The sequence below is a fragment of the Athalia rosae genome, chromosome 4 (assembly GCF_917208135.1).
Source record: "Athalia rosae chromosome 4, iyAthRosa1.1, whole genome shotgun sequence".
Classification (NCBI taxonomy): Eukaryota; Metazoa; Arthropoda; class Insecta; order Hymenoptera; family Athaliidae; genus Athalia; species Athalia rosae.
Genome location: NC_064029.1, coordinates 15,509,151 through 15,533,834, shown reverse-complemented (window position 1 = coordinate 15,533,834; position 24,684 = coordinate 15,509,151). Strand labels below are relative to the sequence as shown.

General features: G+C 42.6%; 1 protein-coding gene and 1 long non-coding RNA gene across 4 annotated transcripts in view; one reads left to right on the top strand and one right to left on the bottom strand.

The window, feature by feature from the left end:
* Nucleotides 1–24,684, bottom strand: part of LOC105687654 (serine/threonine-protein kinase 17A-like) — a 194,651-nt gene that overhangs the window by 94,213 nt on the left and 75,754 nt on the right. For both annotated transcript variants that reach the window (XM_048654096.1, XM_048654098.1), the window contains one exon: nt 15,804–15,878. In XM_048654096.1, coding sequence (XP_048510053.1) covers nt 15,804–15,878 — 75 coding nt within the window. The remainder of the gene's footprint in view (nt 1–15,803; nt 15,879–24,684) is intronic.
* On the top strand, nt 772–23,258 carry LOC125500634. 2 transcript variants are annotated; one of them, XR_007278057.1, is made up of 3 exons: nt 772–1,153; nt 11,168–12,237; nt 23,025–23,258. It is a non-coding gene; the product is annotated as an uncharacterized LOC125500634 (long non-coding RNA). The 2 variants fall into 2 exon arrangements; XR_007278056.1 differs by lacking the exon at nt 772–1,153 and adding an exon at nt 10,555–11,086.

Below are 24,684 nucleotides of genomic sequence, written 5' to 3'. Positions count from 1 at the left end.
AGGGAAATCGGGACGCGGTTATCTCGGAAAATTATTTTTTTTTTTTCTACACCGTATACAGATTGCGTGTACGAAACGCGCGGGAGGGACAAACAGAATAATTAACGCTCTTGAAAGGGTTATAATTGTAACTGTAGTAGTAGGAGTAAAATGAGCCAAGAATGTTGAGGACTTCCGGTAGACAATTAACGCAATTAATACAATTAGCATCGTTGGTTACTCAGAAGAGCGACGCCTCCGTTATGAACATATGTACATATTGTGTATACGTACGCAAAACTCGCGTGCAAATCCCGCCGTGCACGATGACAACCTAGAAATGAGAAAATCTTTCGCGTCATTAACGCTGCGCCTCAGTTTCATTCTTCACAGGCGTGAAATTCAGCGATTAAATTTTCAGTGCAGGTAGAAGAGAAATGAGATACAAAATTGACAAAAATTATGGATCAGTTCGAGGTAGTTTCACACCTTCAAAAGTGCAATAAAATTGCACAAAAATTGCATTTTCCATCGCCATTATCATCATCATCGTCCCACTCGTGCGACTGGAATATTCGAGGTTCTCCGATCACGTGAAATTTTTCGAAGTGACTTGACTTATTTACGGGGACTGTTCACCACCACCTGCAGAGATCGGTGGCAAATAACTCATTATTGTTGAAACGTCTAGAGCCATTCAGACGGCGGTATATATGTATACACATACGAATACGTTACGAAGCGTTACGATCCAACGCATCGACGATAAGTTGCAGGTGAGAAACGGTGTTGAGCGATTATCGAACAGACGCCTTGATTTCTCTCCGGACGTTATCACCATTTTCTCATATAATCACCGTACACCTATACGTATTAAACGTTTCCGATCGCGTACGCGTATTATACACGGTATTAGGTATGATTATAATCCTCGCGTTATTTCTTTTCCTTCGATCGGATAGACCGGGACCACGCGATACACATTGAAATACCGATACGATAATTAAAAAATCTTTACGTACCGCACACACACCGCGTTCGAAGAATCTGCTCACATTCGACGAGTGAAAAAAGATCACCTAAGCACATCGATATACGAAGAATGAAAAAAAAATTGCCCACCTACCTATCCGTGTATCGAATGTGTGGTAGAAAAAAAAAAAAAAAAAAAACAGTAGGTACAAAGTGATAATAATTGAGTCAGCTACGCCCGATCGTGTTTTAAATAAACCCGACACTCCGATAGTGCTGGTGAACTGGTGTTACAGTGGTGCGATAGTTTTATCTCATATACACGGCATATGTGTATATATGTACACCAGTGCGAGTCGAGTATCGAAGTAGAATCTGACGAGTTAATTTCAATGGAAACTAGTAGCGAGCCACGCGATCAGCTTATGGAACACGTAGTGTTTCTGGAGATTCAGATTCTCCTCTTTGCAGAACCCATGAAACGAGAATTGCAACGGCCGCGCATGAACGTATATATATATACATATAAGCGATAAAATAAGTAAGTAAGTAAGTAAGTAAGTAAGTAAGTAAGTAAGTAACTAAGTACCTGCATAGATCGAGCACCATACGTGGTGTGTATCACACGCCCATCTATACTAAAAGCGGTTTACAGAAACTGCAGCGTACGATTCCAAAGGACACGCAATCCTTGCGCACGCGACACGTTTTGCTTCAAAGAGCCGTCGGTGCCCGATTTATAGATATCCCGACGGAATCCCTAACACCCTATCGAATCATCCCATCGTCCAGAAGAATTCTGGAAATAACACGTAGCTGCTGCTTTGCGTTTTCCCATAAATCGACGATTTTATTTCAACCAAAAAACCGAAGAATAAAATCACGTAGCCTTCTGCTCAGCCGATGCAGCAGGTTCGACCGATGATCGCGTCCGATCTCCGTAGAAGTCGGTAAATTTTCATATTGAGAATATAACGAGAATATTTTAGGATGAAGTTGTAAAATGATTTGATAGGAAAATTTGGCTATTTTTTGTAGATATTCGATTCCAAATGTCACTTTTGATAAAAACCTCGTACCCCCATTCGGATCGGTACGGTGGGACGCGATTGTTTCCCCAAGTGATTATAATATGATTTATAAAATATCGATTACTAGCGCGATCCTAGGTTCCCGTTCCGATAAAGATAATCGACAAGTCGTAATCCACACAACCTATGCAAATAGGTACGGTACACCGTGTATACGAGAACGCGGATTTAATTCATTTTCAAATGCGCAACTACATCATAGCTCGAGATAATGGGTGACTTGCTCCGCAACCTCCTGTAATGCATGGTTAAAAGTCTCTCCGCATTGTAAATGTGGTTAAAATATACACACGCGCACACACGCGCACGCACACGAACACACGTACACGCGATAAGTGTATATCACTTTCGCCCGCGGACAGATTCCGTATCGTTAACCTACGACCCGCCTTTCCTCATAGACAATGTGTGACACCGGTTCGACATAAATATTCAATTGGCATCGTGACGGGGATGCTTAAATAGTCCTTTGTCTCGGTATACGTATATACCTCGCTAATTGATTGCTCGAGTTTACTCTACGTTACTGCACAAGTACGATGAAAAAATCTTATACCCCGCAATAACCTGGCGAGCGGTAGAAAACTACGGCAATCAAAAGCGAAGGAGACGACGACGGCACCGATCCCTCTTTCCGATCGCCGTTCGTCCGGGAAGAACAAACGCCGGTCCGGAGCGACGAGATTTAGATCAATAAAAGTACGAAACGAGCCGCGGAATCAGATTCCAGTACGTCGATTCTTCTCTTAGCCTCGTTTTTATTTAAGTGAATTTCAGAAGAGAGAAAAATTGAAATCGATCATAAAATTAGAAAAGCACGCTTAGCTCTGTCGTTTTTTATATCGACAATATACGTATATATCGTATCGTGTATATCGTTTCGCATCTCGTTCAAGACCTGCACCTATGCGCAGGTATATGAAAACTCGTATCCAGTGAAACGTTTCATAAGCTGATCGACTCGTATCGCACTCTCACATGTTCTCGTATGTGCCGGTTTCTGTGATTCTGAATCAATCGTGATCCGGACGTAAATGGTCACCGGTTAGTTTAATTGATTAACATCGAACAGGTTGCGTTAGATCGATAACAAAATACAAACGCCGTTCCTAGATATAATTCGAAAATCTTTTTTTTCCATACCATTTCATTTTCTCTTCAAATAAATAAACGCCGATTATTTTTTTTTGACCCGGTCTCTCGAATAGGTGGTGAAAGAGGTTGAGGAATTTTACGGAATGTCAACCAGTTATAAAATAAAATACAATATATATATATATATATACATATATATACACATGGTCTAAATCGTTTCGTAATATTGCAACTGTATACGAGATACGTGTATAATACGCGAATTCGAAAGACGAGGCGAGGCCATCCGCGACCGATGAGGGATAAAAATAAAAATAGAGAGAGAGGAAAAAGATTCTATGCGAATACTTGCTGACAATTAAGACGTCCTTTCCTTGGCTCACTTTCTGACGATATGATATAATGCCTTGTACGCGAAACTGCGATACCGGGTGGCAGCTGATCGTAGCCTCACCCTTGACCCTTTCTCGATCATATGAAGAAACATTCTGCGAAGCCTTTTCCTTCGTATATTTTATACGGGCGAACCGGAACCTTGACTTTCGTTATCGAACGATCTTAACGCGCTGAGAATCGGGTGAGGAATTTTTTTTCATCTCTTTTTTTTTTCAGAATTCAAAATTATGAAACAGGAATTTTAACACCGAAACCGACGAAATTTGATATTCAATCAGTCGCACGTTACGACCTTTCTCTTGACGTTCGTTGGAATTTCGACGTGCAGAAAAATTTTCTTCTGGATCGTTTTAATTTGTTTTTTTTTTTTTTTTTCATTTTTTCTCTCCATTTCAAGAACGTTGATAAATATACCCGTCAGATTGTATAACAAGGTTCTGAAACGCGGCCATAAGAAGAAAGAGAAAAAGAAGTAGAAGAAGAAGAAGAAGAAGAAAGTGAGTTTGTATCGAGCGACAAGTGGTTTTAACTATAGAAGCTGCCCATTCAAAGATATTGCGCTGGTATAAAACTGCAATTCTATGGGTAGAAAATCGAGGAGCACGCGTTGCCTAGCTATAATAAGATACACGGCGAACTAAACGGAGAAAACTATTTCTAGTAAAGAAAGGCAGGAAGTAAAGTAGGTAATCGTAACTAATAACATACCACGGTGTCTTCGATTACGCAACACATGATGCAAAATAATGATCACAAACCATTCCGCGCGAACTGCGGCAACCGACATGCACTCGCAATTACACAGCGATCGGTTTCATCTTCTCTGATTTTTTCATCTTCTTTTTCCATTTTCTTCATTTTTTCTTTTTCCTCTCTTCGATTTATAATCCAATTTACATGATTCCACGTTATAATTTCATGCCGTACTTTGTCTCGCATTTTTAATCGTGCCCCTGTACAGCGCGAGGAATCGATTCTTTTCTTTTCTTTTTTTTTTTTTTTTTTTTTCCTCGTTCAAAGTATTTTATAAGCCGTCCCCTTGACTTCTGCAGGAGATTGCGTCGTTGCATTATCTGAACGAATATTTCTTCAGACAGCTTGGCAGCGATTCGAACCAATCTCGTTCGATTCTATATGAGCGCAATATTATTGTAATTATTACTAATCAATTATTGACGCTGATAAAAAAAAAAAAATTGACAATATAAAAAACACATGCACTGTATATTTTATGCGGCGTACGATGTTAGCGTCGCGATGCGGTTCGCGTTTGCATTGGTATAATACAGTGTGACCCGACGATTATTGAATATAACCCTTATAAATCGATGCGTCGATAGATTTTCTTGTTACACATGCGAGTCCTTTCGTACGCGTATAAATTGCGGATCGAGCCGCAAGCGGCTTCTTTGATTTTCTTACATCAGCCAAAGGTTGAAGAGCATACATATAGACGACGGTACGTATGCAATACGCGATGATAAAGAGGAGCGCGGTGATCGTTGCAATTGAGAAAAATTGACGTTGCGCTTTATCTAGCGGTAGACGAGTTGCGAAATAATACGCGTCAAACGATCGCATTCCTGAGCATCGTAAAACGCATCATCGGTGTATATATTGTATATATCCTATCGGAATGAGAAATGAAGGCAAATTGGATCACCGCGTGAACGAAGTCACGTAGTACGCAGAAAAGGAAAAAGGAAGGAGAATAATCAACGAATTTATCGTAACAGTGTGAACGATTGTCATTTTTGTTAACCCCACCGATTAGCACTTTGATTTTCAATAAAGTCGGAGCTGCAGCTGCGGTACGTAAAGTACAATCTAAATAAGTCCGCAACGATTTTCCCTAATAATCAGATCGTGTGAATCGACGCGATTCCGAGATACGCCTTGTGCGCTTTCGATTAATGATCTATAATTGCGGAGTATATTAATAGCGGCACAACATCTGCCAGGCAATTAGTATTTCAAATTTTTCACCTCGGAATACCTGCAGCTGCTCGTTTTAGTCACATATTATCGTCTTTCGCCTAGATAAATATTTCTTTTTTTTTTTTTTTTATCCGGCATCGAATCACGGTAAAAAACAGTCATGATCGTAACACCGGTACACGACTACCATTAACTCGATTTCCAGCTGCGTTGCGGATAAAAATGACTCACAAATAATACGGTATACGGACAAGGTCGATCTAACGCGCGATCCGCGGCACATTTATTGTTCTCAAACGGTTAAAATCAAACAACTGAAAAGAGAGAGAAAATCTCGAAATTCTCTGCGATAAAATGAAGATAGCGAAACCGAGAGAATTTCCTTTTTTTTTTCTTTTCACCCTATCGATCGGTCGATTGATCGATAAGGTGACGGAATTCGGATAAGGAGAAATTTCACCTGAAACGCGTTTTCCGCTCGACTCGCGGATTGCGAATGAAATTTTTATCCCGGATGAGGAGAGAAAAAAAAAAAAAAAAAAAAACCAGTGGTGAAAAATATCGAAGCGAAAAAAAAGTAAATAAATTACGCTCCGTGTAGATGTCGTGTAGGTACATGTGTATATACCTATATATGCACAAGAGGGTAGGGAAAGAGGTGGCTGTCAGTTGTTAGTATTGCGTAATACTTACGATGTGGAATGCTGCTTTGAAACTAGAAACCTCTGAGAGCGGCAGTAGTGTATCTCCTTTAGATAAAGCGACATGCAAGAACGCGAGCAGATAGGTATAAAGCTACCTGACAGCGGCAGCTGCGCTGTCCTCTTTCCATCTTTTACATATCGTACGTATATATATATATACACATAGACGTATGTACGCTGTTCGTATATATATTTAATTCCCCCCGAGGAAATTAGCACCTGATAAGGCGTATCTCAAATTGCAGGTGTGAATCGAGAGAGTTGCAACAATGGAAATATAACGTCGCGGTGTATCTATAGGTAGACGGGATATTGTATACCTGCAACACAACTTTGAACATATCTCTGAAACTGCACACGTTCACGCATGAACTAGATTTCACGCATGCTCAATTCCCCCGTTAAAACCAACCGTACGTAGACACCAGGTTGTTACCCACCTACCTACCTAACTACTGCCTACTCTCAATAAAACCCAGGCGTAGGTTGAAACTAAAAATTTATTGTTGATCACTTGCAACGATTATATTGCAGAATCGCGAGGTCTCGATTTATGGACATGTACGTACCCCACTACTTCATGTACGAAATGACTACTGTGCGCTGTTAATTTGATAATTAATATCGAACACAACGAAATCCGACGCGTTTGTGTAATAAAAAGAATAGCGTTAAATGTCTGATTACTTTTTCCTTTCCTTTTCTTTTTTTTTTTTTTTTTTTTTTTCGGTGTTCTTCTAATAATAAATCAGAGGCTGATATATCTGGACAACTCCGAGAGTTGTACGTACGTACCCAAATAGAATTCTATCTATAATTACTCTGAGGTAGAGTAATTAATTTCTCACTTGCGCGATACTCACCGGGATAGTTCGAATGATTTCACGTGTTTTTTTTTTTTTTTGTTATAAAATACCACAAACCGAGTGGGTAGCGCGAGTTATAAGTTCACGTAATAGGAAATTCTTTCAATCGACCGGCAGACATCGTGATTAATTATCTAAACCCGTATGACGTGTCATTCAATTGCCGATCATTAATATCGACCACGAGTTGACCAACTCCACCTGCCCACGAGCAATGTTCGACGCCGACGAATCTTGGATGATAAGAAAAAGAAAAAAAAAAAGAAAAAAAAAAAAAAGGATTCGTACAATTAATCGTTACGGGTCGCTAATTATCGAATATCAAATAATTTGATCGATTCGACGGGGGGGGGGGAAAAAGATTTCGCCCGCATTTCGTTACTGCTGCGGTGCAGAAGAACTTTATCGTCGGCCGTAAAAGAGACGAATAAAACTGACCGGACCCCCGAGTTTCGAGGTACGAGCATAACGAAGGAGGAGGCAACGTTCGCTAACGTCGGTAAGAGAAGCAGGTAAAGAAAGAAACAAAAGTTTTTAGAGGGCTGCGCGACCAAAGTCTGCGACGACGGGGCGAAGGGGAGGTGAGGGGTCCGGCATCAGCATCTCGGGATCTTTCGGAGCGAGCGACGCGAAGGAGAATTCAAAAGAAAGAGACAAATAGGAACAAAAAAGGGTTTAGGAGGAGGAGAAAAAACCCATGTGCGTATACGTGGCTCGTACATGTATATATATATATATATAGATATATAGATACATAGGAGAGCGGGCATTTATGTGTACATGGGGAGGATCGGGAGAATGAGAAGGCATTAGAGACGACCTTGAGAAGGACCTTGAAGAGGGCCTTGCAAGGCCGTCTTTCCTGCCTCTCTGGACCTCAACGATCGTCTCGCTTAGCTGCGCCGCTCGAGTCCAACTTTAAACCATCGTCAGGTTCGGAATAGGAGGTGTAGGTATACCTCTATACTCGGTGAAAGGTGATGGCGGACGTTGCGGGTATATATAATATCATCTCGCGTTATAGAACAGCGAGATCGCCATCGACGGATACATCCGTCTTTGTAACGAGAAAAGATATCGCGCCGATATACGTATATCGATTAAAAAATTAACAAAAGTCCACGACTGACTTTCTTCTCAATCAAACTTGCATGCCTCGACGATCCCGCTGTATGTATTCTTTGTTTCTTCCGTCGAACAAAAAATCTACGTCGTCGGTTGATTTCAATAGATTTTACCGAACGCCCAAGTCACCCGGCTACCGGAAAATTTACGATGTTCAATAATATATGTATGTATACGCATAAAGCCGTAAACCTTTGCTTGTTTATTAAGCGATATTATTAAACGTGATAAAAAGACTTTGGAATGTCGCGATACCGCGGTTTCAATAAAACTTGGTTAAACTATATCGTTATATTTGTCGTACACATTACGATGCCTGCACACGCGTGTTTCGTCATATGTGCACAGGTGTTTAAAAAAAAAAAAAAAAAGCAGCCGGTGCAGGTAAATTTTGTGTTCGAATCGAAGAACCGAGGACCCCCGGTGCGATACACTTTTCTTTTCCGTTTCAAAGCGGAGTTCGAAGCAATTTTTCTTCAATGAGAACGATGTAGGTTTTCCAGGCATCGAACTTTACAGCCACCCAATTTTGTTTTGCACTCAACGCGATATATCCGCGGATAAAAGTATTCGCGGTGCAGATATAATGACGTGTTCGATATCGCGATGGTAAAAAAAGATAATTAAAACAATTAAAAAAATTTTAAAACTCAACGAACAATAACAAAATAAGATGAACAGTCGATACGGACGTACGTAATATAACAGATATTGGAAATGATATATTTTTTCAAGTGCAAAGTACGTTCGACTGACGGATATCGATCACGTATTATATACATGTATACGTAGCTATGCGTGCGAGTCGTACCGTTCATATTTTTATCGTTTCGTGACGTCGGCAAGGTCGTTCGTCGTCCTCAAGCAAATTAACCGTTCGCCAATCGGATATCATGTAACGAATAAACGGTATGCGAGATACCGCGTGAGTCAAAATTGGCGTTCGCATGGAATTTCACATTGGAGAACTAAAATTAACAGAAAAAAAAAAAAAAAAAAAAAAAAACAGAGGCCCTCCAATTTTTTTTGCGCGTAATACAGATTGTAAAATTCTATCGCTCGATCGGAAAGTACGAAGACACCCACGTTCTTTTTTTGCGTCCGAAAATCTGAAAAAGGTACAAGTCCCAAAAAAAACAAATAAACGGAACAACGAATAAGACTGCTCGAATTTTCGGAGGGGTCTCGAGATCCCGCGGTGCCCCGGGGCAGGGGTTACGCGACGGTATTATCCCGTGTACGTGTTTCGTGTACGTGAATATACGCGTGTAGCGTAAAAGCGGATATTTCTCGACTCTTGATTAGAGGCGCACCGCTCCAAAGGCAAGGAAATCAGAAAGAGGTGTATTAAGAGGTGCGCGGTGTTGCATGTAGGGTGCAGTGCTCGTGAGAGGGATAAAATAATAATTGGAAAGAGATGAGATGAAATAAGAGTTATAAACGTCGGTGCGCGGAGAGCGAGGAGAAATAAGGCAACGGTTGATAGCGGGTATAGGTATACTTACACCGTGTATAACCCTTCCCACCGAAGTTCCTCGGAGGCATTTCCATAACTAGAATTACGCCGGTGCGTCTCTCGCGTGCTGTTACGCAAGATTTTTCTTTTTTCTCTTCTCCTCCTCCTTCTTTTTTTTTTTTTTTCTTCTTTTTCTTTTTTTTTGCCTTCGAGACTTTTTTCAACTTCTTTTTGTTCGTTTCGACCGAAGGAGAAGACTGTCTCTTTGGCCGGGTAGCGAGCGACGCCGATGCCCCCGCTGCAGTTCCAACGATCGGGCCGCAGTAACAGAAGTAACAGAACGTACGTCCTTGCAAGGCCGTAGCGACGGGCGTCGACGCCCAGCCTTCCTCTTTTCACTCGTCCCTCTTCCCGCTTACCTCCGCTTAGGAGGTACCGGCACTTCGTGCTTCTTTTCTTCCCCTTCTCTTTTTCTCATCTCCGGGTCCATTCGATCCCACAGCATCAACCTCCGGGCGGACAGTTACGTTCGCTTGTATGCAGTAACGTCGTACCCCCCCGACGTCCAGCCGCACCGTACACGCCCGCAGCACCCGTTTCTCAAATTATATTATCTCGCTTATCTTAACGCGCAACGGATTTGGAAATAGGAAAACTGCGCGACGTATGTTGATTGGCGGCTGGGTGGTTTTTTGTTTCTTTTTTCGTTTTTTTTTTTTTGTTTCGTTTTCCGCTTCGCGTCGTCAATTAATCGATCGATTCGAATCGAATGTAGCGTTGAAGAAAAAAAAATATTCGCACGCTTCAAAAGCCGACGGGTGAAATGAGATTTTATGTAGGATATTCAATCGCGCGGCAGAAAACCTGGTGCCAATGTGCAATACGTGAGAAATGCGGTTGTTACGACCCACTCGAATCGGTTGGGCCCCGTGTCGATCTACTACTGGCCCCACGTGGGTTTAGCTTCGATCGATTACCATCGCCTCGGATATCACACGGTTCTATAAATAAACTCCACGGTAATTGGAATGAATTTCTTCAACTATTTCGTCTCGTACTAATCCCGCCGCTTTATCCCGTATAATTAGCTCCGACGCACTTCGAAATCGGTCCGAATTCTTCTCCTTTGAATTTAAGATTTTCGCGACAGCGGCCGATCTCACACCACTTCACAATATATAATATAATAACGTGAAGTGGATACGGCGATGCAGAATCCGAGAGAGGCCGTGGAGCAACGGAGGAGGGTAGGGGTATGTACGTATGTAGCTGTTCGCCCATCGGTTGACGGTGGTTTTAACCGCGTTTAAAGCCAAGCGGTAAAATTTATTACCCGTTCGAAAGCCCCTCCGCCCGTGTCTTCGGACGTCCGTTCCGCAAATACGTGTTAAGAAAACGCGGCGAGCAACGGTAGAAGCATGCAGAAGCAGAAAGGCCTCGGCAAAAAGAGAGAAATATAAATACGTGTGTATATATGTATGTATATAGGCGAGGGTAACTCGCGCGGTTCGGTTTTACCCCTCAGGTAATTTAGTATTGTTTCAGTCTGGACGTATCCGCGTCGTTCTCTTCGCCTCCGTCGGATATATACCTGACAGGTGAAGAGGGCGAAGAGGCCGGGAAGAAGAAGAAGGCGAAGAAGAAGAAGAAGAAGGCGAAGAAGAGGTTGCACGGTACGGGGGAGAACCGGGGTGAGCGCATAAAAGACGTGCCTAGAAATCTTCTCTCGGTCCGGGAGACGGGGCTCCCCCGGGTACATCCGATATATGGATAACTTTCACATGCAAGGTAAACAACCGTGAAGAAGACGCGAAAGACGAAGACGAAGACGAAGAAGCGAGCTCCGGGATAAGTGGATTTTCATGTTGGGCGTACGGAGCTTGCACGATTTCGTGTATAGGTATATCTATACCGTGCAAACTTCCGACGCTTGCTCACCTCTCCTCATTAAGGAAAAAATAATATATATATATTTGCATTCATACGTACGGTGTGTGTATACCTCCGTGCGTCATAAATTGCGCGGCGAAAAATTCGACGCGTATTCCGCAAAAGCGGAAATCGCCGAACGAATCGTTTCAACGAATAAATCGAATTACGCGATACGCTTCGATATTTCAAAGGTGTCGGATCTCGATGAATTCTTTGAAACGCGCTTTTTTTCCGAGATAAAAAAAAGAATCGGGAATTTTTTTTGAGATTCCTCAGTATGCGTTGCAGCATGCCAATTTTCGAGTGCGAGTTAATATTTGCCTCGGCCGAGTAGAGAGTGGATAGGATCGAGGACGTGACGCGAGGATCCTAGAAATTTTACTTTTTCGTTTTTCAATTAAAAATTCAGCGAAGGTCGCTTCGTTATCGGAATATTCTCGGTTTCACCGATCGCGGGGTTAATTATGAGTAGAATGGGTACATAAATTTTTTAATTTACGTAAAATTCTTTTTTCTTTTCTTTTTTTTTTTCTTCGTTTCGAATATTTTTCCAGATAGTTGATAACTCCGCACCTGGTGCATGAATCTTGTGAGACCGTTTGATAAATTGCTGTACCAGCCCAGCGAGGACGTGCTCTATAATTACAAGGCGTATCGAAAGTGTCCGGGGTATACATAAGAAGGTATGTAACATATAATATATAAATACACGGATGATTCTATACAAAAGCTGATCCCGTGCAACAAGATTGCCATTACATGGGTAATACGTACGTACGTATACGTACAGTCGATAGTCATGCGCGCAATCTTTATAGGGTTTCTTGAGCACAGAACGCGATACCCAATACCCCGCGTAGCAGCCATCGATCGAAGATCGACGCGATATTTTCCTCGCGTCAAAATAAATTTCGAAATAGATTTTTCATTCGTTCGACTCTCCTTCCCTGTACTCGCGAACGCTCCGAAAATATTATAGAATCCAAAAAGTTCGTTTCAACTTACCTTCGAATCTAAGAAAACGAGAAAAGAAAAAAAGGTTGCGAGACTATTTCGATTAGATTAGATTGTATATAAATTTTTATTGGAAGAAAAAAATGAATGTAACGACGATGAAATGAAATTTTGCAATTAAAGGAGTGGGGAAAAAAATCGAGTCACTATCGAGGGCCGATATCGTTGCAGGGGATATTAAAGATCGGTGTACCGCACACGTAAAAATCCGTAAGCGTCCGTATAGGGCGATAAATTTTATGTGCTTCGCAAGTATGTGTGGAAGATACGTAGCGCGATCAACTGGGTTCCGTGCGTGACTAAACTACGCCGCAAGACGATTTATCTCTGAATCCAAAGTACCGGTCAGTGATTACAATTATTACCTATAGATAGATTTCAATATTCCTACGCGAACGCGCGCAATCGGTAGAGAGAAGACCGATTGCTCGTAACTACGGCCGTTTGTTGCTCTGCCCCGAGGGGGTTGGTAGCGAAAAAGAAAATATCGAAAAATCGGAAGAAGAAGCGACAAACCGGTGGAGTTGCCGCGTTGTTTCTGACTTATGTTATTCCCCATTTTTCGATAACTGAGATCCGCAAAGCCGATTTCGTCGCGATAAATTTATCTTTCGGATCGTACGATCGTCTGTGGAACGCGATCGATGGCGTGTGATTTTTTAATAAGCTATTTAAAAATATTCTTCAATGGAAGTTCAAGAGTATGGCAATCCGCTTGTAGCTCGTGTACAATGTTTGCGAGGTGACAATGAACTGACGGTCGATCAATTTGCGTTGCAACACCATCTCGTAACATCCGTCAATTTAACCAGTTGACGAGCGTCTACGGTTATATTACAAATTATGATCTCCGTCAATTCCTGTAATGAAAATTACTCCTGATTTTTATAACATCGCGATATTCGCGTTAACACTTTTTATTACTCGGCTGAACTGAAGACGAAACCAAAAAAAAAAACAAAAAAGACGTAAAAATGACCCAGGGCACTGTTCCGCCTCGATCTTCGGAACCGGATAAAAATCGCGGACGAAATTTTTCATTCATAAAAAAAGTGTTGTACGAAAGTACGCGTTGTACCAACGTTGAACGTGATATTTCAACAGCTGTTGAGAATAGCCAGAGACGACGACGACGACGATGATAATAATAATGCGGGCGCCTCTTGATGATAATTTAGTCTGTGACAGATAAATTTAAAATCGTTTTGTCACCCCGCGCATCGCGTAATAGTCGTATCGTCGATGCAGCATGTTACATGCGTTATTTGATTCGCACCTAGTGAACGTGTACATGTACATATATATTTCATACGCGGAGGCTATTTTGTTATAACAATATTATTGAATGCGTCGCAATGAACAATCAACGAGTAATAACTCGATCTATTTCATCTTCGTTGAATTTAAATGAAATGATCAATTGACCGCGCGCGCCACGTTAAAATCTATGCGCGATCCGATTGGCCGGATTTTAACCATTCTCATTCGATCACGCGTAGCTGCAACCGTACGAATAACGCGTTACAATAACGTTTTCATCCCAACGAATAATTTATCCCAGGGTTTCCCACGCGACCGATGAAAAATTTTTCCGTCATTTCGCGCTAGGTCGCCATTGACTTTTGAATGAAAAATTTTTGGCACTTCATTTCACACGTATGATTTTTCTATAACGATGGGTCTTCTTCTTGGATCCGTCTGCACCTTTTAGGTTTTCTTTTCCACCGAGTCATCCGAGGATCTCTGGCGATCGACGATCTATAATTAAGATCGCGTGGTGATCTGTGGCTTTGCTCGATACAGGCAAACGACGACCACTGGATCTGATGACGCGCGCGTGTGGTCTTGAGAGAGACGAGATGCCGGATCATGTTACTTTACTTTACAACATCTCGAGAATTTTCTTTCTTTCCTTTTTTTTTTTTCTTTTTTTCTTTTTTTCTTTTTCATCATCTCAATTCATTTATTTTCTACACACACGTTCTTCCATATACCGACTTTATTATTTATGCTTGGCAGGTTAATTAGTCAATGCGTTTTTCGTACGCCGGTTGCACTCGATAATACTACGCTTGTCTGAATAAATGTACCTTACGTTCTATACCTTCGAAGAGAAGAAGAAGAAAAAAAAAAAAAAAAATATAGTGGAAGAAATTTTTCTCCTCGAATAAAATTATCCACCAATCCGCTCTACGATCCCGATCATCTTTGCGCGGGACAGAACAAAAAAAAAGAGAGAAAAGAGAATAAAAATAAAAATAAAGGGGGGATAAGATTTTTACCTCAGGTTACACGCAGCTCAATAAGTCAGGCGTGTGTATACGCGACGACGTTGTGTACCGCCGTGATGCACATAAAGTGTGTGATGTAGAATATGGAGAACGTAATATTTTAGTACAACTTTACTTGCGATATTCTCCCATGGTTTGCGAAGTTGTACGTAATAACCCATACAACAGTATCATCGAGTATGGGTGGGTCGTGCGGAGATAGAGGGAAAATATCGCGGGTTGTTTCAAAGTGCGATCTTACGGCGGTTCCCATTATGGCGTTGTTTCGTGTTCGCGTTACACGCGCAATGTCTTGTTACACGGGGTAAAGAGGGTTACACGATACAAACCGAACGAGCACGTCGCATTTCACCGCTTCAATGTGTGTGTACGAGAATTACACGTACACGCGAAATATAGGTACGTACGTACGTGTACACGTATCCGCGCGAATTCGCGACAGTATTCAAGGGGAAGAACTACGGTTTGCGGGGGCATAGTTAACTGTATCTCGAGTCGCATCTTACTATCCTCCGATTCTCGTCCTCGACCCGCACCTCCGCGATTCACCGCAGCCTACAGATATCCCATGGCGCGTCGCGTCGCGCCTTTAAAATATGAGAACGTATCTTCAAAGATAATATCACCGCGACCGGGAATTGACATCGGCTACGGAATCGAAAAGAATTAAACAAAAAAATTAAAAAGAAAAAAAGATTCAAAAACAAAATTGTCCGACGATCGCAAAATCGATGGCCCGCGTACGTTCCGTCCCTTCCTCCTTCCTTCTTGAAAAATTTTCACATTCTTTTTTTCGCGCGAAAAACGAGATAAGCGAGTTGATCGATCGGTGAGCGAGAGAAGATCGAACCGGACTAAAAATCCTCACGAGCAACACAAACGGGGGGGGGGGGGGGGGGAGGGGGAGGGGGATTGAAGTTTTTCGGAGTCGAAATTTTACTCACCTTTTCGCTCGGGTTGATGCAATTTTCGGACCGGAAAGGAAGCGCCCTCGTCACGTGAAAATTGCGCCGGTTTGACTGTAAAAAAATGAAAAATGTCGAATTACACACGAAGACCGAAAAACTCGAGTGAACGCCAACTTCGAGATCGTTAGTTAAAATGAACAATAATGGCATAGGCATTATACGAATAGAGTTATGTGGAACGTTAATACGTGTGTGTTATACGAACGTATAACGGCGAACCTACGTACGCTGCATTATTACATTTCTTACAGTGGCCACGACGACGACGATGATGATGATGATTATGACGATGTTAAAATTTTCACGGACGGAAATAATTACACCGCGACGATCGCTGTGTACGGAGTGATCGTCGAGATCGACCCGGTGAAGAAAAAAAAAAAAAAAGAATCATCGAACGAATAAATAAATATTCTAATGAATCGAAACAGGGTAAATCTGTGGGTGGACGAGGGGTGTGGGTACGCGATATTAATATATGAATAATTTTCGAGCATCCATAGGAGGATATACGCGTCGAGTGTACAGCGCGCTCATTAAGTCAAGCCGCGCGCCAGTTCAGCCGCGCGAATCTATCAATCAATCGATGGTATCAATGAACAGCCCCGCGGACGAGTCAATTCACGTTTACGTTAAACCGATACTAACATCGCCTGGCATAACGTTCGACTGCATGAACCGCGCACGCACGCGGTATTCTTTTTTTTTTTTTTTGTTATTTTCTCGTTTTTCGACGGCGTCGGCATGCCGCCGGAACAAAAAAAAAAATGAACAAATAAGATGACTGGGAAAAAAATCGAAGAAAGGTATATATATACGTACGTATTATACGTCCCAGGGACAGCGCTGTAACGTTGCGCTGGTGGGATAATCATTAATTACAAGCTGCTGACTGAAGGGTTGGATATTATAAATCGTTTACGCCACGGAAAGGATTATTAGACGGTTTCTGCTACCGCTCACGGTTATTGCGAACAAAAAGTAAGGCAAAAAAAAAAAAAAAAAAAAAAAAAAAAAAAAGAAGGACGCAAAAATTCCTGTACGCGCGCAACTCGACTCCCTTTATAAAGTCAAGATATGTACATACATACGTACATAAACGTACGTACGTACGTAAGCGTATGAAGACGTGCACAGTCTTTGGCGAATCGACTAGAACGGATGAGACCGGCCGGCGTAGTCGCTACCGCGTTTCACGAGCCGTGCAGCAGGTCCTGCGGAGGCCGCGCATCGCGAAGAAACGCGAGCCGCTGATGGTGATGGCGATGGCGATGCTCGTCGTGATTGCGGTTGTAACTTGTAATCGACCTTGGCAACAGCTCAATCAACGTGTGCGCCAACTTTTCAAATCTACATTCGCATTGCTAACCCTTAAAGCCAAATACCGCACGCCAAAAAACACACAAGTCGCCTCCTAACGAAATGTCACAACCCCGACACGTTACGCGGATTATCCTGTGCGTTCCGGATTTAACGACGCATCGGTTCGGAAGGGGTAGGAGTCGGCTGAAACGATCGAAAAAAATAACGGAATGTGCACATCGACGCACATTTTGTGATATCCGTTCGATTTGTCGTGGTTCTCGGTACGACGCGGCGACGGTCGCGCGGTATACCGCGTCGTTCTCTCGCTTTCGAAAGTAGTACGTGCGAAGATCCCCCCTGAGGAATTTTTGTCCACCCATTAATATTAATTAGCGGTAAACTATGGACGATCCTCGACGAGGTTTTGCCGCGGTTATGTCTCTCGTGAGCATTACGTACGGTTGTGCAGTAGCCGGAGCTCCGCACCACCGGTCTGGAAGGACGTGCGGTCGGAGGTACCTTCAACCTTAAGCGCACCTCGCGTGTACCTGATATACCTTTCGTTATGAGACGACGGAAAGCGGGCAACGTTAACCGTAAGCCATAAAGCTTTTGAACCGTAATAGTTGTTCCCGTACATATAATCGACAGCGAGGCAGCGACCTTATAGTCCAGTTCGCCTGAGACAATGGAATCTGGAACACTCGGATCACGAAGTGGACCTCTTTAGACAGCGAAGGAGAGAAGGGAAGGAAATAAATTAAATTAAATCAAACGTAAGGAGAATAATCGGTCTCAGTTTATAAAAGCGCGATCGGATACCGTGGAGAGGAGGTGAAAGAAAAAAAGAAAAAAAGAAAAAAAAAAAAGAAGTAAAACGTTACGCGCGTTATTTTATTTTGTCGAATGATCTCACCGGAACATATGCATTTATTTATTTGTTTATTTAACTTTCTCAAGAATTCATAAACACGCGATCGCGGTTCACTGACTGGCTCTGGATCGTACGTGTTCCACGTGTTTGTATATATACATATGAAAATATATTATGAACGACAAAAACCGATGACGTAAGTAAATTTTCATTGTTACAAAAAGATAAATACGATCCGTACGACAGCAATGCAAGCTCTCGTACGTGATTTTATTCGTTGGAAATTTTTCAATAACTTCTGGTGTTTACAAATTTATCAAATATTTCGTATCGATGACTCGCCTACGTTTATAACGTCGCGATGTCGCGAATACACCGAATTATTATTATGTCCAATCGTTCCTCGCGTTCTCGTGTGTCGCAGTTTCAAAATTCAAGAACATCCGCGATGTACGAACGAGCCTGTCGACGATTTTTTTTTTTTTTTTTTTTTTGGCTTTTTTCTAGCTCGCGTTCATTGTTCGCGTGTAGAACCGAATGTGCAACGTACACGTGCACGTGAAGTACGGTACGTACGTAATTATAAGAGGAGGTATGGAAAAAAAAAGTATTTGTAAAAAAAATTGTTATCCTAAGGTCTAAAATTATATAGTTAAATAAACGAAAGCGTGTATAACACGCGGTGTACAACGTGAGGTGATCCCGTGTGGGGTTGTTGTTGTTGTTGTTGTTGTTGTTGGTTGTATATCCCATCGTACGAAGAAAGAGACGCGTGCGAAACGAACACGCATGACGCGTAATCACAAGTTCCCACGCGCATTCCTTCGCCACGTATATAAGGAACGCCGAGCCGAAGCTGAGCTATACATCTACCGAGAGAAATAATCCACCCTCTCATCCTTTACCACAGTCAGATTATAAAATTACTATATTTAAGAACGAATGCCGCGATGATACTGCTTTTGGAAAACATCCGCGAGATGTATACTCGATTCCCCATATCCACGTACGCGCGCGTGTATCTCTACGCGCACTCGACGTCGTTCTTCGTTTTCTTCTCGTTCGTTCGCCGATGTTTTTTTTATTCATTTTTAGTTACAATTTTTTTTCGATCAGTTTCTCGCGCCAGCTCCAAAAATCATGAAGCTAGTCCGCGTGGATGCGCGTAGATGCAGCGGTGTGACGATTGAAAAATTAAATAAATACCGGTAGAAGAAGTGCATCCGAATGTGCAACGCGCGGGATTCTGCGAGTGAAAGGCTCGCTTACGAGGAAAGACGGTGGAAAAATTTTCATCAACTTCTGCCAATTATAATATAGTCCTCATAATATTCCTGGATTTATCCGTTGATGCGGTCGTGTGAAAATTAAATTTTAAATACACACACCGAGAGATAAAATATTTGTGCGTACGTTACCTGTACGATGTACGGAGAATCGCGCGCATCGCGATATGTAATGTGCTATTATCGTACATATATATATATACATGTATATAAATATATGGGTATATTATGTAGAAACGGATGGTCGACGTTTGATTGTATTAGAAAATAGAAATAGAATCTATGTGGTGGGTACCGCGGGAGTGGCCCACAATGCAATCTGAAGTTGCAATCAGGAACTTCCGCGTGCAAAGGAGTGTTGTTTCGTACGCGTTAGGTGTATATATATGTATATATATATATATATATATATATATAGTATATAAATGTAGGTACACCTATGTGCCTACATTGCAGCAGCAGCAGCAGCAGCAGCAGGCACCGGGTCGCTGGATCATTAACAGGCATTACATGCAACGGTTGCAAGAAGAAAACCCGAGGAGATCGCCACTGTATCTGTACCGGTGTATACCTTATATCCCATAATACCCTAGGCCATCGGTAACTCGATACACACGCCGTCCACGTTCCCCGTATATACACACCGGTACCAGATCTTTCTCCCATTTCCGTAACTTTCGTGGCAAAAGATTCGAAAGATTTTCACCCGGGATACCCGCTTGGGAATTGGATCGTTCCCGATCAAAATCGCTCGCGGAATTCCTCGATTTTCCATCGAGAGAACGGGGGGGGGGAAGAAAAAAAAAGAAAAAAAAAGACGACTCGTTTTCGGAAAATTGTCTCGTGCACGAGGTGCCTCGTGTCCGCAGGTAAAACGAAAAGTAGTAGTAGTAGTAGTAGTAGTAGCGCGACCGATATGGCGTACGTCCCGCACACCGCGAGCATAAACTGTTGGAGCTTGAGGTACCGGCAAGTTCGTATGATCCTGAGCCTTTCTAACGGGCTCGTTCCCCGGGAGTCTCTCTCTTTCCTTATTTCTTTCTTTCTTTCTCTCTTTCCTTCTCTTTCCCAAGAGTAGACGTAGATTGCAAATTACGACGGCAGCTGCAGCCCCCAGCATCCAGAATAAAAGAGTAGGAGAAGGAAGAGCACGAGCAGCAGCGGCGCGCCAACAACGACTCCGGCAATATCAACTTCCAGCGTAACTTTTGTGCAATGTGGTGACTCCTCGGAATACGTTGAATACGCGTGACGTGCCGGGAGGGGAGGGGGGAAACCCTTTGGAGCAAAATCGTACGTTCTCTATCTCTGAAACATTGAGCAGAAATCTGCACGTTTCGCCGGTGCATCCGACGCGCGGGTACGGCGTTTTTATTCACGAATAAGGTTGAAAAATCTTCTATATGTTCTATCCGGCGTAGCGCTAGGGTATCGAGTATATGAGGTAAATCCGTCGCTCGTTTATTTTCCACCGTGCATAGAGAAGAACCGTCAGCTGTATCGGCGAATTTTTCCGATCCCGCGGGATTTATGTAATAAAAGCGAAGCGACGGTGGCACGTCGAATAAGTCGCCGCTTTCAGATGATATTAGTTGTCGGTTGTTCCATGTTATACTCGCGCCAACACGTATATCGCGCGCTATGTGGAGCATGGGAATATCATTGAAAAGATTATATCTTCTCCGTTCCAAAGGTACACGTATCAAAAGCGCGCCGTGTTCGCCCCCTCTCTCTCTCTCTCTCTCTCTATTTCTCTCCGCGTGTATTTTGTTCGTATAATTTAGCGAAAAAATGTTTAAACGATCCAACGCGAAACTCAACGTTTACACGTAACGTGTATTACCCGTAATCCTTGCGCACGACTCAACCCGACCGCACGTATCCTAAAACAAGCGAAGCATTTATTTTACGAATTTATCATAATATCGGCGAACGGGTTTTCGAGTTACGCAACGATACATGATTCCTTTAAGGATTTGATTATACATATATGCCAGTAGTTTACGCGCGGATTTACTATACTGTTACACGTAAGGATCGTTTGAAGAGAGAAGAAAAAAAACAATTTGAGACGGAAAAATGTGAATCAGCGATGTAGTGTATACGGGTAAAATATGTTCGTTTTAAAATGTGTGGAGAGAGAGAGAGAGAGAAAGATATGCAAAACTGAGATTCGCATCGGAGGCACAGGTCGGAGCAGCGGGTATATAAACCTTGTTGAGATACGTTTGGAATGGCGACTGTGTATATATGTATATATATATATATATTTAACGAGGTTCTGAATATTCATGTGTTAAAATAATGCGGAGTCACTAATCTTCGACTCGAAAATTTATCCAAAAATGGTTACGGCGGTACCGTTACCGAAGTAACAATAAAGAATAAAGATCGTCCATCGTACGTTCAGTCGGCTTCTGCCTCACCGACTTCTGAGCTTTGACTCGAGAGGCGGGTAGTAACCGTCTTTCTCTTTTTTATTCAATTAGTTAGTCGAAATTCTTTTTATTCTTTTATTTTTCTATGACAGATTGGCAGGGGACCCAGCTTCGAATTAACCACGCGCCAGTTAATTACCATCCGAATTTCGTGTGTCTCTATATGTCTTTTATCCCTTTATCCGACAACGGAGAAAAGAAACGAGAAGAATAAGAATTGTAAATCATCTTCCAAAGCTTTCATTAATCATTTCTTTTTCTCACTCTCACTCGTTTTTTCTTTTTTCATTCCGTATTCTCATCTTTGCGAATAAAGTTTTTCTTCTCCTTCGTTCGCGACTCGATTGACGTTGGAACGAAACGATCATTTTTCTAGCCCCCAGATTTTCCCATGGTCAAAAATACACGCAACGGTCACTGTCAATAATTGGCTATTTCATCTCGCGTTCTCGTATCACCACCGTTAGTCGTGTTGATTCGATGCGATCGGTTCTCACAAATCCAAACGAACGAAGAATCGAAGTTCCTACAAGTTTCCTCAGTTTATTTGTCGCTCGTTCATCGATCAACCGAACAAACCATCCTCTCTTGTCCGTAGTTCCGAAAGCGAACGGTACGGGTACGGGCGACCGATAATCGGGAGACAAGTTTTCTCTCGTAATAAGAAAAAAAAAAAGAACACACACACGTATACCTACTCGGATCGTCCGATCAGCCGCCTACGCCTCCGTACAACGTCGGCTATTAATTTATCGATTCATCGATCGGTTTATATCAAATGCAAAAAAACAAAGGCGCCCAGCAACGCGCGGAGGGGTTTACAGTTTCTCTCGCAAGAAACTTATCTGTAAGCTGATGGTAAATTATTTTTTTCTTCATCATCCGCCTCTTTTTTCATTAGTTCGGAAAAATTGGAATATCGATCGCCTTTTCTAAACGCCAACTATCGGTATCGACGTAACAAAAAAAGAGCATCCTCACGTACGTGTAACCTGCAGCTGTACGAGGTTTTTTAGCGCTGTGTGAAGAAAACGAAAAGAAAAAAAGAAACTCTAACTAAAGCAAAAATAATTCCCTTACGCGAGACCGAGCGAGTCTTATCGGGTTTACATCTCTCTCCGGAATTTTATATGTATCATGTTTGTACATACGGCGTATATTTACCCACATGCACATCAGCGAGTGTGCGCGGTGTATATGAACGGAGCGGACCAGGTGGTTTTATATATGGTATATTTTCATACCCATGAGGTTGGATGTATGGGCTTGTCTTATTTTACATTTTACCTTTCAGATCGGTCGATCTCCGAAGAACCTTGGGGGGCAACTCTGTGACTCTACCTTCTCGAAGTAAAACGTTCCTCCGGCAACCAAACGGGGTAGACCCGACGCGGCGCAGAGCAGCTGGCTTGTGCTGAGTCTACGCCGAAGAGAAGTCGGGCCCGATCCGATCGACGTGAATTTAGTATCATTGGATCGATTCACCGGCGTCAATTGGGTCTCCGGGATCGGCGTACACGTGACAACAGGGGGGGAGGGGGGGGGGGGGGGGGGGGCGACTCCAAGATCGGTGGAGATCTGCGAAAAGAATATTTTCACACCACTTGGGGACGGTCAATTATTTTTCCTTGCAGTCGGAGTTGCGGATCGACAAAAACCGAGATCATTAAACGCCACCGCGATAATTACGCCGCGAATTACAAAGGTCTTTCTATGGTCGATATATACGACAAGGGGCTGATTGTCGTCGGTCTGCACTCGCCGACCTTGCGGCTGCACGACCCAGTAAGTTTCTTCTCTCCTCTGTTGTACACGTGCGTTCTTTTAGTGCGTAGGAGTATGCGTTTGACCCAGATGGAATACCGCGTTTACATTATACCGCATCGCACTTTCCACGCTAATACCTAACCCGAAGGTCTCCTCCGAGTCGTATCTCGTTCGACTGCTGCTCCGACGAAACGAAGTGGATACGTGGAATACAGAAAAAAAAAAAAAAAAAACATCCACTCAAAGATCGCTCGGAGAGTGAATAGATTTCGAGAAAAAAATTTTTCAATCCAGACCACTTAATACGGACGAATAGGAAGAAAAGAAACGTACGAACGCACAACCGACGGGAGAACGCGGAGCGCGTCGGAGAAATCGTAAGAATATTTTGTTATACATGGGATGACACGCGGAAGGTGAAAAGAAAGAGGGGAATGAAAGAAAAAAAAAAAGAAGAAAAAAACAAATAAACAAAATAGAAACTGGAAAGTACAACCGCGACGAATAATGGAATAAGATTTTTTTACAAGCGAATCTGTACGCGGACGCGTAGTCCGTCTCGTTTTGTTTTTTTTTTTTTTTTTTCTCTTTTTCAAAAAGAAATTGATCGCGATTGAATAAATCGCGGTGATCGAAGTTGCTTCGTTTTTGTAACTGCGAGAGATGTGTATAGAAAATGTGCTACACCCGCACGGGGTGTGCGTGTGTGTATGTGGGACGCGGATCTCGCGTTACATGTTAACTTTTATACAGGCTAACGTATACCGCAAGGTCAACAAAGATACGATCTAACACACAGAGGAGTCGAGATTGTCCGAGACTTCGGCGTTGTCCCGGGACATCGAGAAAATGACGACCGAGTCTGACAAAAGAGTGTCCATTTTAAATGGGGGCGAACTCTCGTCGTCGGCGCGTCGGACACCGCGGGATATACAATAATGGCCGGACCGTTACCACCGGATGAGATGTGTAATGCGCCGAACTTCCATACAATTATTCGAGGCGCATAGGTATTCAAATTTAACAACCACACGCGCGTAGATCCGAATATCGGTTCACACGCACGCCTTCCATTTGGTACAATGAGATCCGCGACAATAAATAATTTTTACGTCGAGCGAACCGCGAGCGCGCGTTCATCGCGACCTACTTGATTATTTCTCGTACAGCTTCGACTATCTTCAATT